At 33.5% G+C, this 18,489-nt stretch overlaps 3 protein-coding genes across 3 annotated transcripts; all 3 read left to right on the top strand.

Moving 5' to 3' along the window:
• The first annotated feature begins 5,831 nt into the window (after positions 1 to 5,831).
• LOC132252657 (uncharacterized LOC116803646) lies at positions 5,832 to 7,777 on the top strand. Its single transcript, XM_059739202.1, has 2 exons — positions 5,832 to 6,936; positions 7,163 to 7,777. Exons 1-2 carry the CDS (start codon positions 6,136 to 6,138, stop codon positions 7,682 to 7,684), a joined length of 1,323 nt encoding a protein of 440 aa, XP_059595185.1. The 5' UTR covers positions 5,832 to 6,135; the 3' UTR covers positions 7,685 to 7,777.
• Positions 7,778 to 8,003: 226 nt separating this feature from the next.
• On the top strand, positions 8,004 to 12,232 carry LOC100260611 (peptidyl-prolyl cis-trans isomerase FKBP16-4, chloroplastic). Its single transcript, XM_002264399.5, has 10 exons — positions 8,004 to 8,213; positions 8,305 to 8,445; positions 8,932 to 8,987; positions 9,083 to 9,138; positions 9,435 to 9,492; positions 10,105 to 10,179; positions 10,640 to 10,729; positions 11,131 to 11,208; positions 11,828 to 11,868; positions 11,956 to 12,232. Exons 1-10 carry the CDS (start codon positions 8,135 to 8,137, stop codon positions 11,981 to 11,983), a joined length of 702 nt encoding a protein of 233 aa, XP_002264435.1. The 5' UTR covers positions 8,004 to 8,134; the 3' UTR covers positions 11,984 to 12,232.
• A 781-nt stretch (positions 12,233 to 13,013) lies between these two features.
• LOC132252525 (wall-associated receptor kinase-like 20) lies at positions 13,014 to 15,909 on the top strand. Its single transcript, XM_059739201.1, has 2 exons — positions 13,014 to 15,219; positions 15,340 to 15,909. The coding sequence occupies exons 1-2, from the start codon at positions 13,321 to 13,323 to the stop codon at positions 15,400 to 15,402; spliced, it is 1,962 nt and encodes a 653-aa protein (XP_059595184.1). The 5' UTR covers positions 13,014 to 13,320; the 3' UTR covers positions 15,403 to 15,909.
• The last annotated feature ends 2,580 nt before the right edge of the window (positions 15,910 to 18,489 follow it).

An 18,489-nucleotide genomic window follows, 5' to 3' on the forward strand; every position in this document is an offset into this window, starting at 1 on the left:
TCATTTATGATTTGATGAGTTGGAATAAATAAATAAGTAAATAATTATTATAGATCCATAAAAGCATGCCTCTTTCTCCGTGACCCATTATTGATGATTTTAGTATACAAGAATCATAACTTGCTGATATGAAATAAAAAAAAAATTAAATTTTATTTCCTACGTCATGCATAGGGCCATTGAAGTTGAAGTTTCTCACTTGATATTATTAGAAAAATGTAGTTGATGATGGGTAATTCTTTATTTCCTAATTTGCAACCACACTATTTATTGCCTCTACCCACTCACCACACGATAAAATACACTAATGATAGTCTAATTTTATAATAAAATTTAATTCGATAATATCTTATACCGAAAAACTTTTAATTATGTATAAATATGGGTTTCTTTTAATTTTAAAATCGTGAAAGTCCTTTAAATAAAAAACAAATAATATATATATGATTGAAAGTGAGACATTATAAATGATATCATAATTTATTCTTAATCCTAATAAACCCTCGTATTGAGATACGACAAGAACGTTATATATGTATGATGATATCTTACGTCACTTATAATTATTAATAATTTTCATGAATTTTGGAGCAAAAAAGAAACAAAATAAAAGGAAGAGGAACAATAGAGATTCAATATAACAGCCTACTTGCTCTCTCTTGATAATAGGACGAGTCTACAACCTTCTTTTAAGAGATTTGAACTCTTTGATATTTTTAGTCTATTTCATTAACTCGTCTACAAATTTTGCTATGATGCTTTATAAGAGCATACGTCTTTTGGTAAGTAATAAAAAATAAAAATGAACAAAAAACAACTAAAAACTATTTACAAAGAGAAATGAGAGATGAAACAATTTTTATACTCTTTCTTTGCTTTGCATCGCTTGAAAAAGACTTCTATCATCAGAAGGGATGTTTGATAAAATTTCACAATCTCATCTTATGTCATTCTTCATAGAAATTCTAAATAAGTCAAAAGGACATGCATGGAGGCATATATGAGACAAACAGAGGGAGGGAGGGAAAGAGAAATTGATGGAATTGTACAAAAGGAAAGATTGGTAAGTAATAGCTCAATGTTTTTTGTGTATATTTCATGCAACAAAGACACAACAAAAGAATCACGGCTTCTTAGGACATGTCTTATCATGTGAGTGTTTTCACTTTTCGCACATTGTTCGTTTCTCATGTTTATAACGCCCGCCTAACTGTCAGTCTGTCAGCCCAAAAAATAGCAAAGGAGTTTGATAACATGTTCGTAGCGTGTAGATTAAGCACTCAAGGATTCTAAAAAATTATAGGTCAGGAAAAAGAAAAAGAGGGGAAGAATAAAAAAATTTAAATAAATTACAAGTGATAAAATTCATCAATTTAGAACTCCTTTGGAGCCATTCTTGGACGATAATAATTCCTGAATTCCCACGCCATTGAGGAGGAGCTTCGTCCACTCCCAATTTACGACCATCCACGTATCATTCACCAAAAACCTGTCACACGACTATCTAATTACTATAAAATAAAAAGATAACATGTAAATTTTCCAAAAAGTTCCAGAAATTTATTTTTAATAAATCGAGAAAAGTTTCAAAATTTTATTTTTCAAAAAAAAATTTAATTAAAAAATTCCAAAGATTTGTTTTTAATAAACCCGGGAAATTGTATTTGTTTCTTAACATATTTATTATCACCGGATTGATGTCATTCATAAACCATACATGACAATAATGTAAAAATCGAAAATATATTAATAAGAATTATATTAAATAAATTTTAAATAGTATATAAAATAATTTATTGATTTTAAATCTAATTTTTTTATTTTCATTTTTATTTTTTATTTTATCATTTTTCTTTGTATTTTTCGAAAACCAAACATACATAATCTATGGGATCTATCATTTTCTGTCCACAATTTTTTATTTTTTTTTTCTCGTCGGAGAGGATAATCCTAGCCCGGATTCTCCTTCCCTTATAGGTGGAGGAAACCGAATTGGAGCACGTGAAGGATTTGGGACAGGTTCTCCTTCCTTACAGGAGGCCGAAATAAGTGACTCTAACTTCCCTCAAAAGGTGACGAGTTAAAAGGTTATTTTTTTTAGGCCTTCAAAAGGTGATGAGTTAAATTTCCAAATTAGTGATTATTTTACCCCTTTAAATCAAATAATAAAATAATCAAGGCTCATATAACCATGCCAAATTAATTGTATTCGATATTTGATGAACTTATCAATTTGAAGTATGTTATTACACAATAAATAAATAATTACAAATGTTAGGATCTTTCATACTAATATAAATCAAGATAAAAAAAAAGAAGAAGAAAGAATTAATGCTCTACAAAATCATGCTTTGCATTAAAAACCAAATTCATTAACCTCATTAAAACTATATATATATATATATATATATATATATATATAAGTGTTTACATTTGGACAAGGTAAAGATATTGAAATGCTTCTTTATTTTATATAAAAAACAGAAAGATGTCTATCTTCAAATGTAAAAAAAATAGATGGAGTTTATTTTGACTCTCGGTTCCACGACATTATAATATATGCCACTTCGTTGATTAAGAAAAATGGATTTTTCTCCTATATTTTGTGTCTTTGCCCAACCTAAAAACTTCAAAATCCATAACCTCATTGTAAGATAAAAATGAGTTTGAAGATTAATAAGAACTCATCATAAGATTTTATCAAATAAGATGAACAACTTATTGTTCATGATGGATTTGGTCATGGTAGTGTTTTTTTTTATCAATTTCCTAAATAAAATTGTAGAATCTTCTAAATCAACATCTACCAATTTAGAGCCACTTAGTAATATGACATACATTTCGTTTTCAAAGACAATTGAAGTTTGAGCATGCTACAAGACCTTCATCCTCACTCCCATCATTCATGGGTTGGAATCCTTCACCTCTACATGCACAATCTTCACTTTTATCATTGTCATGTTGGAATTCTTCATTATTAATATCAAATTCTTCATTCCCATTGTCCACTTTCATATAATTTTCTTTATCCTCAAATTGGAATTCTTCTTCATCATCAAATTGTATTTGTTTCTTAAAATATTCATTATCACCGGATTGACATGACATCAAGAAATTATCATTTATAAACCATATACGACCATTAAAATCACTTGGATTCCGCCATAAAATGCAATTTAAATAATCAAAATCCACGGAAGGAAGTTGAGTAGTCTCCATTGAAATAAGGTTTAAAAGAAAATAATCACAGGAGTACCTATCTTCCATCACCAGGCACCCATCAGAAGAACAATGTATATATTTATTGCACATAGCTTCTAATATAGTATCGATCCTCTAATATGCTAAAAAGAGTTTGCCTTTGTAAATCCCTTCCATGACAAAATACAAGCCAAGGATGTGATTGATGGATAGGAGGTGGAAGTTGATATTTTTTGTTGCAGTTCCCTTCAATGACCATATTTTTTTTAAATTTGAATCCTACAGATAATACTATAATTAATATTACTTATATCATAAATGAAATATAGCATCGTGGACAAAGATGTAAAAGACTAAAATACATTATTAAGAATTATATTCCAACCTATAAAAGAATTACCAATCTAATACAATAAGCTTTTCATCTACCTATCCTCCAAAAAAAAATTGGAAATCACAAAATTTTAAAAAAGAAAGAAATTATAAATATGGAAACCCAAACAAACGAATCACAAGCAAAATGTACCTAAAAATACCAAATATTCTTGTATATGAGCAAACCCAAACCAAAACTCAATATACCTCTAATAAAATTAATATTAAATTAACCTATCTATATCATTTTTTTTTTCAAATTGTTAAATATATATATATATTGGAATATTTATATTCCCTGAAAAGGGCAACGAAATCATACAGGCTGCTCTCATGTATGGTACTTATGACAAAAAATCCGTTATTGGGTATGTTATTTAAATAATCTTGTTCTTAAAATTAGTATTTTATACAATATTTATAAAAATACAATACTTCTAAAATTAATCATTTTAACAATTAGTGGTCAATCTAATACAATTTCTTATTCATTTATATTAATTTATGGAGAAAAATCATATAAAAATATAAATAAAATCAATTGCATGAATGAACATAGGATATAATATGGAAAAATTACCTAGCAATCTATTAGGCGTAAAAAAAAAAAAGGCTAAATAATCTACCAAATATAAGAAAAAGATGCATAGTTTTACCTGATTGGATGACCCTACTCCTTAAAGTCTTATACTATTAACTATTAAGATCTATAATTTTTTTCCATGTCCTTGGTGCGACACTCAATTGTAGCCTTATGCTCTTTAATAGATCCGTCAAAACCCTTACAATGTTTCAAAGGTGTGGAAAAGAAAGATCTTGAAAGTTGAATAATAAGAGGATGTTCTATGGTGCATATAATCCACAACATACAATATCTTTATATATATTTATAAAACTCTTTTTAGAATTATGAAGAGTTTTCTAATTCTAAAATATTTTAAAAATCCTTTTTAAAATCAACAGATAATCATAATTTTAAAGCTTACTAAAAAATATTTTAAAATTTCCTTTTAGAATCAAATATCAATTTAGAGATAATCACAATTTTAATCGTAATTGTAAAACTTAAAAAAAAATATTCCAAAGACTCGAGAAAGTAAGTTACATTGAATAAGTAATAAAGAAATAAAATTATCAACTAAATGAAATATACTACCAGACATAATATGAATATCACCGCTTTTTTTTCCTTTTTTTAAAGGAATATTACTAATTTCCCCATGACTCTGTGATATGATGGACTCAGCCTTCTCAGCTAATGGGCTTCTGGGCTATGAGGCCCATGCATTTATGCAAACATTTTGACTCACAAAATGAAAAAGAAAAGAGAGGAAAAATAGAAAAAAATAAAAAATGAGGAAAAATAAAAAAAAATTAATTCTGAACACAAAAATTTGCGGTAATGCTGAAGAATAGTGATTCCATTGATGAGGGAAGTAAATCAAATGTGAAAAGAAAGAAACGTTGGGCCTTGGGTTGAATGAAAGAACACCCAAGTTTGGGATTACACTTGTCCGTCTAAGGTTTATGAGCTCAGTCTTTTTAATACCAAAAGATATATTAATGAAATAATTATTGGTGGATATTTCTTTTTCTAATAATTGAGGGTGTTTATTTTTCAAATAATTGCATACACAAATTTATACCTTGAATAGTATTAGCAATTATTACTTTTAAATTATTGTTATTTATTTTTAATAAAATAAAATCAATTAAGAAAGATGTTAATATCCATGTTTTTATAATATTTATAAAATATATTATTTATGACTTTATTATAATATTACTATTTATATTTTATTAAAAAATATTACAAATAATTTTTATTTTTAATAAGCTTTGAATTACAATTTTGTTTATAAAATAAAAATATAAAAATTATTTTTAAAAAGGTTTTTAGTATTTAATTTTCTAAAAGTGTTTTTTAAAATAATTTGCATGGAATAAAAATATCTTCTACTAGGGCGATCTAATTTACTGTTTGGGCCTTTGACTCCTTAAATTCATGGACTCCTCGATCCACCCTTCACAATGCGAAAATGGGCTGACAGTTTGGGCTTCTATCCCCCATCCAATGGGCCTTTTGGGCATTCTGCCCATACAGCAGACTGAAATGCTTCACCATAGTGGAAGAACATGTACGATCCGATTTTCAACTCAATCGAATTTATTGATAAGATTTTTAAGATGGTTTGAACTTTTGGTTAATCTGGACGGTCAATTTAAAACATCAATCACATATATTCCGTTACCGCATCAAGTGAAGAAGAACCAGATTCCGAACAGCACGACGACAGTGAAACGAAGGTGGCAAACAGGAAGCTATTGAGTATGGAGTGGTCAAAAGCAACACGCCACAATGCCTCTGAACAGAGGAAAGTTGGGGAAGATAGGAGAGCAAAGAATCTCAATGCTAATATATAATCAAAACAACATAATCCGATCACAATAGGAAACCATCCAAACAATCTGGACTTTCAATTTTTACCAAAATCAATTCAAATTATCAAATCTTTGTTTTATTTTGGTTCGCATAGCACAAGAACTCAGGAAGAGGGGATGAAACCAAAGATCCTCAAAGCTGGTCTTCCTCTAGCTCTATCTGTGGCTGCTTTCATCATTGCCAAGATCATGGAGAGAAGAAATTTAGTTCCTAAAGCTTCATCATTTGAAAACCAAGTGGATTCACCCCCAGCTAATTCAATGGTGGAGAGTGTTGATGGCCTCAACTCAGCGTGCGTGCTTTTGGAGGAAGGTGAAGGACAGATAATCACAAACAGGTCTTTGGTAGAAAGTTCGGAAATTCAGGATCCGCCTGATCATGAAGAAGAGATTTTAGCCCTAAGACGCCAAATTGAACATCTTCAAGAGAGAGAATGGGAGCTCGCCATGCGGTTTCTCTGCTATTGTGAGATTAAAGAGCAAGAGTCTCGGCTTTTGGAGCTCAGGAGCCGGTTGCTGTTAGAGATAGCGCGTGTTGAGTTCTTGAATTGGGAGGTTTCGTTAATGGAGGCTGAGAACAAGAGGCACGAGGATTTGGTAGTGGAATATCTCAGAGTTGTAGAGCAGCTTGAGTTTTGGAAATTGGAAAATAGGTTGCTTCATAGGGAGGTAAAGAAGCTTGCCAAGAAAACCAGGCAGCAGTCTCGTGTTATAAGAGACTGCAATTTGAAGATAGAAGGTATAGAGAAGGAGATTTCAAGAAATCAGGAGGAGCTAGAGAGGAGGACCACTGCCATCAGTAAATTGGATAATGAAGTTAGGGAGCTGCAGGCTACTTTGAACCAAGTACAGGAGGAGAAGCATCAACTTTCAGACAAGCTCAAACTGGCAGAAAAATCAGCTCCATCCACATCTAAGGTTCAACTCTTTTATTCTTTAAGCATACAAGGATATATATATATATATATATATATATATATATATATATATATATATATATATGTATGCAATGATTGTCCACTGGGTTTAAAAAAAAGAAAGAATACAAAATATTGTCTTTCACTTGATACCCTTCATTTGTGAATGTCCCGCTTTAAATTGATTAATTATGGTATGTGATGGCTTTGAGATTCCCATTTTGTAGAGTGAAGCAGAGGGAATAGCAAAGGAGGATTACAATCAACTTGTGAATGAGCTAGAACGGCTACACAAGGATCGAGCAGCCGAAGTTAAGGAATTGGTGTACTTAAGATGGAGTAACGCGTGCCTAAGGCATGAACTCATGAGGAATCAGAAACAACCGGAACAGAACCAGGAAAGCTGCCAATCGGAGTTAGATTTTGAACCAAAAGGAGAAACCGGGGAGCATGCCTCAGAGCATGAATTGGAGGGCACGGTTTTGGAGCCGCCCAGTGAACCTTGCCTAGGCGTGAGCAGTGGCAGTCATATTTCTTCAAAAAGGCCAAAAATACTTCAAAAGCTTAGAAGATGGGTGGATGGGAGTGAGAAAATAAAACCAACATCAGAGGAAGGAGAAGAGCACGAAATCAAGTGCTTTGGGAAGCATTGTGTTTTACACAAGGCAGAGGAGCACCATGTTCATAAAAATAATGCTCTGTCCGTTATCATGAATTCACAAATTCCTGACCATTCATACTCAATGTAAAAGTAAAACCCATTCCCACAACCACAGGGCATGTGTTAATAAAAGCACTGAAAGTGCTTTCACTAATAGATTGTGCTTCCTCTTGATTTTCTCTAATGCCATTTATGACTTGCTAATTAATAAGTGAGGATGATGTGACAGCCAAGAGCATCTATGGTCTAACTGCATGTACAATCAATTATGGGAATGGATGAATGCTGCAATGGGACAGTTTTTATGGGAACTCAGTTAACTTGATTTTTTTGAGAAAAAGACCCAATTAATTACCCATGTTGGATGGGTATGGGTCAAGTTGGGACCATCACAAATCATCAGGGTGTTTATGTGTCACCATGATTTATGATTTTGGAAACCTCAAAATGTGGATGACATTGAGGATGTTATCCTCTTCTTTTTTTTCTCTCACAAAACCAAACCAACAGCACAGCAGACTCACTCCAGCTTCCCCAAATGGAACTCTCACTTCTCTCTGGTCACCAACTCAACCCCACTCTTCTCCACAAGAATTTCAGCCCCCTTCCCATTACAAGTTCTCTCTCTTTCTCTCCACATTTCTCTCTTATATACTGTGGCTTTTGGGTTTTACTCATTTAGATTAAGAAATTGTTCGAAATCCACAGGGAAGAGGTCCTTCAAGAGGAATTCATCTGTGTTGTTTTGTCAATGCTCGTTCTCGTCCTCAGATGATTCTGCAAAACCAGCAACCCTATCTTTACAGCGTGAGGGAAGGAGGGCATTGATGGGTTGTGTTCTTGTAGCAGGTTATTCATAACTTTAATTTGTTCTCTCTCTCTAGATTTCTCTCTGTGTTTTTTTCTTTCCTGAATTTCAATTTAATATAAGTAACAGAAAATAACCTTAGCCTTGGATAGTGTAATTTGATCCATTGGTTCCTGCAAAACTATGCACTCCATTAATTTGATATTTGGTTGCTGAGAAACCTGAGGAAAACAAAAGAAATTAACTTTTGATGTGTGGAATTTTTAATTTCTGTTTAGCTCGTCTCTGGGAAGATTTTGTTCTCACTGGTGTCGGGTAATGGAAACTGGAAGATTCAAAATCATTTCCTTTTCCCGTGATCTCTGGGAGTCTCATAGTGGGTCATTGTAAGATGAAACCATGACTCTGTATCTAATAGTGGAGGCAGTTACTTAGTTAATTGTGTGTTTCATATACGACACTTTTTCTTTTAATTTGATCTACATACTGTTTGAACTCATGGCTCATTAACTTTTATTATGGTTCAGCTGCTGGAATTTATGTCTGTGATGTGGCTGGCGCTGTTAGCACGAGTAGAAGAGCTGTAGGTTTTTCTTGTTTCAAGGTCTTTAGTGCCACTGCTGGATTAAAAATATGTTTCTTACGTTTGTGAAATTGTGTTTCTTTTGTTTGTTGCAGCTTAGAGGAGCAAAAATACCTGAGAGTGACTACACAACTCTTCCCAATGGTCTGAAGTCAGTAAATTACCACTACATATTATACTCTCTCATCCCTCATTTCTCTCTCTTCCTCACACATATACAGAAGCTTAATGGATCAGTTATCAGATGACACTGGAGAGTACTTTTGTTACGTGTTTGCCTTGTTGAAATTCTACTTGTGTTGATAGGGCATATGTGAAATTCGAAAGTCAATTAGCAAGTGTTGATATTCTCTAGAATAATTGTTTAATTTTTATGTGCATGCCTTTTCTCCTTTGTTCCTTTTAGTAACAATTTTTCACTCAGATTCTGATGGTAATGTGCTTTAGGTACTATGATTTGAAGGTTGGGGGTGGACTTAAGGCTGTGAAGGGATCTCGGGTTGCAGTACGGTTGTGACTCAGTTAAATTTCAATTTTTAACTATACGATGTGAACTACATTCAAGATGATACGAACACTTACATGTATCAGATATAAAAAAAAATGTGTTAGTTGCAATGCATTTGGGCATGACACCCTTAAATGTTTGATATGATCTCATCCAAAATGCTTTAGACTTACATCTTCCTGGTTAGAACATATGTTGTTCTACTTTTATACTTATAATAATTTGTAAATGTCTGTTTTGAAAATCACTAACTTCTAATTTATTTCCTAAACTTTCTTTTGGGGCTTATTTTAAATTTGAAATAGCTGATGGTCACGCCTAACAAGAACCTCAAGAAAATCAGTTATTTTGATTCAACATGTCATTATGAATGGTTAAGCATGGGCAGTTGCAGTTGTGTCTAGAAATCAATAAAAGTGTTCTTTTGCACTACACTAGTTTATATTTTATGCATTTGCTTTATGTTTCATAGAATTTCAGATTTTATTTGAAATTGTATTGATGCTTGGTTGTCTTAAAAAATTACAGAAATATTCTGCTCTTGTTGTCATCCATTACCAAGAAAAATCCATATATAATGGATTTAGTTGTGTTAAACTCATCTTGTAGGTCCACTATGTTGCTAAGTGGAAGGGCATCACCTTTATGACAAGTAGACAAGGACTTGGTGTTGGAGGTGGAACGGTAAGATTTGAGTAGCAAAATTTTTCACAATGCTCAGTGTACTTAATTGTAGTAAGAGAGTTAATTCTCCTAATATATACAGAAGAAACAGCTATAAATGGACATCTATAGACATCACAATAGAGTGAACCAACTAACTCCAAGATTCATTTAGAACAACTCATTGCTTAAAAAAAAACTATCCTAGCAGCGCCTGAGACTGGTGAACAAAGCCCCAAAAATAGTTGTCATCCTCACAGTAGTTTCTTAGGTCCACTGGTTCTTCCTTTTAAAACCATAAGTTTTACTCCTTCTGTACCAACAATAGGCTATAAGTTAGATAGTCCAATGTTCCTTACCATTTCCCATTAGGTTTGAGCATTGTGGTAGGCCAAGTCTGAACATCATCGCACACCAAGATGTCCTTGCACCCCAGGCAATCTTTTGGCTCCTAACGTGTTTATTCTTTTTATTGCTGCAGCCTTATGGATTTGATGTAGGTCAATCTGAGAGGGGATCCGTTCTCAAAGGATTAGACCTAGGTGTTGAAGGCATGAAAGTAGGAGGCCAGGTAATGAATTTCCCCAGTGGTATCTTGAAAATTATGATCTCTACCATGACTTATAGTTCACATTTTTCAGAAATGATCCACATTATTCCTTTTTTCTTCAATATCAATGTATTACCACTCCAGAACAGATCAATAACAAAGAGAACTCTTATAGTTTCACAGATATAATTGTTCTTTTACCATATGTAATTGTGTAAATGAGATATGTATCTGATGCCTGCACTCTCCACAGAATGGTTTATTTATGTTGTCTTGAGATTTGTTATTATCTGTCTATATGGTGAATCTGGTGGAAGCTTATTGTCCTCTCCACAATATTGACTGTTCAATACTGCACTAGGTAGTAAGAATCCAAGTCAATAGTTCACCTGCTGCTTAATTGGATGTTTTTATGGCTGCAGCGATTACTAATTGTTCCTCCTGAGCTAGCATATGGAAGTAAAGGAGTCCAGGAAATCCCTCCAAATGCAACAATTGAGGTGACTTGTTTCAGTTTCTTAAGTTTACTTTCTGGATGTTAAGAGCATGTTGGATGATAGCTAGAAATTGAATGTTACCATTATGGAAAAACATTATGTTTTGCATATATTTTAAATGTACATCCATAATGAAGAACATGGACATTTTAAAAAGGGGGTCCATTGTCATAAATCACAGTTTGCTATTGATCTCAATTATGAATTTATTCAAAAGTTATATATGAAACATAGTTAAGCAATTCAATTTTATTGCACATCCAAAAATGCCCCAAGGATTTTGGTTTTTTGGTTCATCCTCAACTGGTTTGATACCCACTTTTGTGGGTGGAGAGTTGGGTGACAGAAACTCAACCCAGTTTATGATTGGACTTGAGGAACTTTATTTGCCTTGAAATTTTTCTCGCTTGGACATAAATTCCCTATTTGGAATCACCCATTACTAAAAGTAGTGCTCTCTATTTATCAGATAAGCATATGATTGTTGATTCTTTTACTTGTATGGAATTAAGCTCCATATTTTGTTCTCAAATTATGATTGCCTTTTTCTCTTTTCCCTTCTTTTATGGCCTTTTTCTTTTTCATTTTTTTTTTAACTAGTATGACTTTTTTGGGTCTGCAGTTGGATGTTGAGCTTCTGGCCATCAAACAAAGCCCACTTGGGTATGTAATGGGTTCTGAGAAGCATATTGGAATGTTGATCTGCTTTCTATCTATTGTATTTCAATATTCTTTCGCTTTATTGTGCAGGACTGGTGTAAAAATTATTGAAGGATAATGTGATAATGTTCTGCTGCTTGTCATGTTGGTCCGTTACCCTGGATGAACTGAAGACTAGATGGCAGCATCCCCTGGCAGAAGTGGTTGACAATTGTTTTACCCTTTACCGCGGACCATGAACCTACAATTTATTTGTCCCTGACTAGGAAAAATGTGATTGTCTAAATCAACACGAATTTTATTTCAAATACTGGTCATGATTTTGCAGGTTTTAAGATGTTTTATGATGATGTTTATTCTGTTCAAAGTTCTCTCTCCTTCCCAAATTCTCTGCTTCATTTTTTTTAAACATTGAATATAGAAGAAGTGTTGCCCGGGTTGGAAAGAGATTGAAGGTTCCAGAGTAAATAAGTTATATAGAGGAGTTTAATGAAAAAAAGAAGAAGAATATTATCCAAAATATCAATAAAACCCAACAAATAAGGAGGAAAATAGGAATTTTAATCAGATTGTATTTGGGTACCTTATGCTACAGGTTTCATACCTTCTGTCACCATCTGATTCCCTAGATTTTTGCATGCCCTCAAATCTCCTTTTTTCTTTTTCCTTCTTCTGAATGTTCTCAAGTGGATATTAGGATACCGTTCCTTTTCTCTACATGGGATATTTAGTTCCAAAATAATTAGTAGTACAATACAAAATGATATCTGTTTCCCATGTTATCATGCAGCTTGTGACTACCCATATTTTTTTTCCTTGCATACTTGTGCTAATATGTTGGAAAAAAAAATGATTTAACATTTTTCTTTGTAGACTATTTTTGGTTATCATGAAATTTTTTGCTCCCCTAGTTAATGCATGCTGATAAAGGAGACATTATGTTATTTGAGATTGTGCATTGTACATCCCTTCTACCAATATGTATTATAAAATGATTATGTATAAGCCATGTGTATGCTATCAAGAGAACGGAACATTGGATTTAGTGGTGGTGAAAGACTTATTATTCTGCAAATATCTTTTCTTATACATAAAAAGATCCCTATCTTGTTGATTCTTCTCCTTTCTCTTCTTTAAGTAACATTTGGCTCTGCCATTCGAAAGATAGAAATGAGGAAAATCCTTTAGTTGGCAGTCATACCTCTTCGGGTTATGCATTTCCTCAAATAGAGACTAGTCCAGAAGTTTCATCTTTATGGGCATTATAGAGGGGGAATCGAACAGTCCTCCTATGAAAGGCCATAAGTTTCACCAGTTTTTTATATAGATTCTTGCAGGCACTTTTCTAATCATTACTTCACCCACTTTATTCTCTTCCACAGCCCTTTATTTACCCACTTTCCTTCTTCCTTATACCATAACCCCTTCAGCTCTGCCCTTGGCTCTTGCAAAACGATGGCAACTATTCCCAGCATGAAACGACCTCTCCTTTGTAGTTCTCTTCTCTTTCTTCTTTTCTTCTGTCATCACTCTTCTTCCCAAAAGGACTGTCCAAACTGTGGCTCCATACAGGTCCCATATCCTCTAAGCACAAACCCCAACTGTGGTGACCCAGACTATTCACTCCGCTGTGATGGCGACTCCCAGAAACTCTACTTTGATGGCCTTAATGGGAGCTCTTATCTTGTTCTCAGAATCATGGCTTCATCTCAAAGGATGGTGGTGCAACCATCACCATGGCTGCCTGGCACATGTGTTACTCAAGACATGCCAGTGAGTGAGGGCCTCTGGTTAAACCAGACACGCCCCTTCAAGATCACCTCATCCAACACAATCTTCCTCTTCAACTGTTCGCCTCGCCTCTTGGTCTCACCTCTCAATTGCACACCTTCTAGTCTTTGCCACCACTACCTGGAGAGCTCAGGTCATGTTGACAGAAAGCGTGCTCTTCAGTGTGCAAGTGGTCTTGATCCCTGCTGCACTTTCGTGGCAGGTGGTATGCCTTCTGCATACAAGATTCGACTTCACAGTTCGGGTTGTAGAGCATTTAGAAGCATCCTTGGTTTGGATCCAGAAAAACCTCCAAGTCAATGGGAAGAAGGATTAGAGATTCAGTGGGCTCCTGCTCCAGAACCAGTTTGTAAAACACAACTTGATTGCACCAGGGATTCCAAATGTTCTCCTGCTGGTGGAAAAGGTCTCTTGCGCTGCCTCTGCAATAGGGGTTACTACTGGGACCTTGCTCGGGGTACTTGCCTGAAAAAGGAGAAAAACTCCAAATTGGCCATTAGCCTGAAGGTTTCAATAGGAGTAGTTTCCTTTTTCTCTCTTGCTGTAGCAATTGCTGCAGTCACAGTGAGGAGATCTGGGAAATTTTCTAACCAGGAAAAGCTCGTCAAGGCAAGAGAAGAAATGTTGAAGTCAAGCATGGGTGGGAAATCTGCAAGGATGTTTTCCCTGAAAGAGGTAAAGAAAGCAACAAATGGGTTTTCTAAAGACAGGGTTTTGGGAAGCGGGGGCTTTGGAGAAGTATACAAGGGTGAGCTTCATGATGGCACCATTGTGGCTGTCAAGTCAGCCAAAGTTGGCAACCTCAAAAGCACTCAGCAAGTACTGAATGAAGTTGGGATCCTTTCTCAAGTCAACCACAAGAACCTGGTTAAACTACTGGGTTGTTGCGTGGAAGCTGAGCAGCCACTGATGATCTACAATTACATTCCAAACGGGACCCTCCATGAACATTTGCATGGTAAGCGTTCCACTTTTCTGAAATGGGATACCAGGCTGCGAATTGCTCTACAAACTGCTGAAGCATTGGCTTATCTGCACTCTGCTGCACACACCCCCATCTACCACAGGGACGTGAAGTCAACAAATATACTTCTAGATGAAGATTTCAATGCAAAGGTGGCAGATTTTGGGCTATCCAGATTGGCTGAGCCAGGGCTAAGTCATGTGTCAACTTGTGCTCAGGGAACACTCGGGTACTTGGACCCTGAGTACTATCGCAACTACCAATTAACAGATAAAAGCGATGTTTACAGTTATGGGATTGTGATGCTTGAACTGCTGACTTCTCAGAAGGCAATCGACTTCTCCCGGGAGCCAGACGATATAAATCTAGCAATTTATGTGAGCCAACGAGCCAGTGATGGTGCAGTAATGGGAGTTGTGGACCAGCGGTTGCTTGGACATAATCCTTCTGTTGAGGTGATAACAAGCATAAGGCTCTTCTCAGAGCTTGCCCTTGCCTGTCTGAGGGAGAAGAAGGGGGAGAGGCCTAGCATGAAGGCCGTGGTTCAAGAACTTCAACGCATAATCAAATTTGTGGATAAAGAAGAGGTTTTTAGTGAGGTAAGTGCTTCAAAAATATGAATGCAGTATGAATAGTTAATGTTTTTAGTGTACTTGGCAATAAATAAATAAAAAGATGTATTTGGATATAGTTAATGTTTGAATATTCATGTTTGTAAGGTTGAAATAATGCAAAGCAAGACCCTTATTATGAGTTGTGGTAGGATACAGAAGCTAAAGTGATTCCAAGATGGATTTGGGTGGGGGGTGGAAAGACAAAAGAAAAAGTTGGGGATCAGATGCTTACTTTGCACAGAAAGTATGAAATGATCCAAAAGACATGGAATTTCCGGAGATGGGTGACTGGAATCTCTTGGGATTTACTTGGATTGCACACTTGGGCCTGGGGGGAAAAGCAAGGTTGCTTTAGTGAAATGGGGAAGGCATTTTGTATACAAAGTATGAATTGAAAATTCAGACTTGTTAAATGGATAAACCATTACTCAGTTGTTTTATAATTTCTTATTTGTTGTGCCCATCATTCACTCCACTGCTTGCATCTAGTTTGGGAAAGTTGTCATTATGCTTCACAACTTCTCCAGTTTAGTGGTACTTATATACGTGGTAGCTATAGGTGTCCTAATGGGGGAAATGCTGTAGTTTCCTCCTGGGGTTACTTCTTAGAACAGCCACATGTAGTGGACAAATGCCCTTTCAACTTTTTTCTGAATAAATTCCTGGTGCAACAAAGTCTCAAGTGGTGGGCACTGCTCATTCAAAATAAAAGGGTGTCACTGGAAGAATGGGATTAGTCAAAAAACAAGCAATTACCATCATAGTTTCCATTGTTGCTAGAGCGTGGGAGGAAATGTATTGGATAATATTTTTGAATTTAGTGACCAACGATTAATAGTTCTTTAGAGCAATGAAAATAGTTTATTAAACCATAAGAGCCAATGATGCTGGAGAACACATGCTTCTTTTGGAATCACCAAATATGGAAGGATAGGGAGGCATGAGTGGAGCTTCCCAGCAATAAAAGGGGCTGCAGTTTTCTAAGACTTATCCCATGCACAATAGTATAAGTATTCATGATTTTATATAAGAATTAATAGGATAAAATGGATTGCCCTCACTTTATGAATCTACCCCTTCCCACATATTTTTACTTAAAAAATAACTCATTTTTGACATAAATGTCTTTTATTATTTCAAATATTTACATATAGGGTTTAAAAAAGAGAGTTATTTTTATAAGAAAATAATAAAAGCATTTTTGTGCCAATGAAACTAAAATAAGATAGAGGGTTAAATTTCAAAATTTGGGTTTTCAATGACCCTTTTAATCAAATAACATTTTATAAAACATTACCGGGCTGTCAAGATATAGTGTTAATTTTTTCCTTTTAAATAAATTTTTTTATATTGAAAAATTTAAAGGAAAATGTAAAATAAGAAAATAAGAAAAAAAAATTAGAAGAAAAGAACAAATGAAGAAAAATAAAAAATATATTTAAAATCAATTAATTATTTTTATATGCTATTTTCAATTTATTTTACTTATTTTTTCTTTTCCATGCAAAAAAAAAAATTTTAATTTAATTTTTTTTTCTTTTTTTAATGTTTTTCAAGAATCAAAACTTTAATTTTTTTTTTTTATATGAAATATTTGTAGAATATTATGGTAATTTTAAAAATAATGATAAAAATATTTTTTTTAAAATACTATATTTAGTAAAAAATAACCCAATTATCCGCATTCCTGCAACCAGCCACAGATTTATGATGAATGACATTTTAGGTGAAGATGCCAAGGGTTTCGTGATATTGCATGTATGATCGCATTTCAAGGGCCACATGGGATATGGGCTTGAACTAACAGGCCCAGTGGGCTTTCTGAACGCAGAATGGTTATAATTTTGTAATTTTTTACCTGGTGGAATTTATTCAACCCAAAACATAACTCACCGAGTCACCGCCAACAAAATTTAAGGATTCAATTCAAACATCACAAGATTTCATCCTCCGCAAACTCTTACTCTTCATAACAAAGTTTGCTTCTTATGACTGTTCAAAAAGGAAATAACATTAAATTTTTTCCTTAGATTTTCTTTCCAATGGTTGCTACACTTGAAAAGAAAAAAAATTATTTTTAATGTTTTTAAAATTTAATAATTATTTTGAAAAATAACTCTGAAAAATATAAACGTTTTTGTTATTTTTAATTGCTTCTCAAAATTTTTTTTTATTTTATTTTAAAATATCTCTTTGTCTAAAACTTCTAGGTTTATGAAAAAAATTTTGATTTAAAAACTATCAGTTGCTATTTTGTCTTTTGCGTTTTGTATGACTGTCCCAAATTTTGCCTGTGTGTCCCAAACTTCGGTTGCATATGCCTAGGTGGCAGGAGCACGCTTTCACCAAATCTACGTGTTAGAGCAACGGAACCACGTAATCCGCCGCCAAGAAATCAGAAACTGTATGATTTGCCGACTTTTGTCACTTTCCACGCTACTTTATTACATGAATGCCATACCTCTATTGTTTTTTTTACGCAAATGCCATTAGCCTGGACATATTTAATACAATAATTTTGAAATAAATTAAGTAAAAAACTAAATTCTAATATGGTTAATAAAATATTTTTTCATTTTTGTTTTTTTTTACAAGATTAGGTGTAATCAAATACGGAAGATATTTAGAGTATGTTGCAATGATTTTAAAAAATATTTTTATTCTTTTAAATATTAAAAAATATTTTTTTAAATCAATACTAAATAAATTTTAAATTATTAGGATTTTAAATTTCTCATGGTTGAATTAAAAATTTAGTCCTAAATCAGAAGGAAAACAGATTAAATAATTTTTTATGAAAAACATTATGTGATTAATCTCTTTGAGTAGTATTAAATATATATATATAATTTATTTTTAAATTAAAGCAAAAATATTTTTAATTTATTTAATTTATAAATCAAATAAATTTATATATATATATATATATATATATATATATATATATATATATATTTGGAGTAGTATCTAGAAAATGGAAAAAGAAATCAACAAAATAAAATATTATATATAATTTTTTTTAATATAAAAATATATTAATAACGTTTCAAGTTATTAAAGAAATTTTGTTTTTAAAAATAGCAAAGAATGATAAATGGAAAACTCTTCCTCCCAAAGAGGATGATGGAATGATGGTATTTTGGACAATTTGCGGTCCTACAGTCCTACTGCCATGGACCCGTGGGTAGAGCGTAATGATTTTATCATATATATGTGCCATCGCTTATGATTATTATTACTAAAGTGTCACTCCAG

This window comes from Vitis vinifera, chromosome 8 (assembly GCF_030704535.1).
Source record: "Vitis vinifera cultivar Pinot Noir 40024 chromosome 8, ASM3070453v1".
NCBI classification, from domain to species: Eukaryota; Viridiplantae; Streptophyta; class Magnoliopsida; order Vitales; family Vitaceae; genus Vitis; species Vitis vinifera.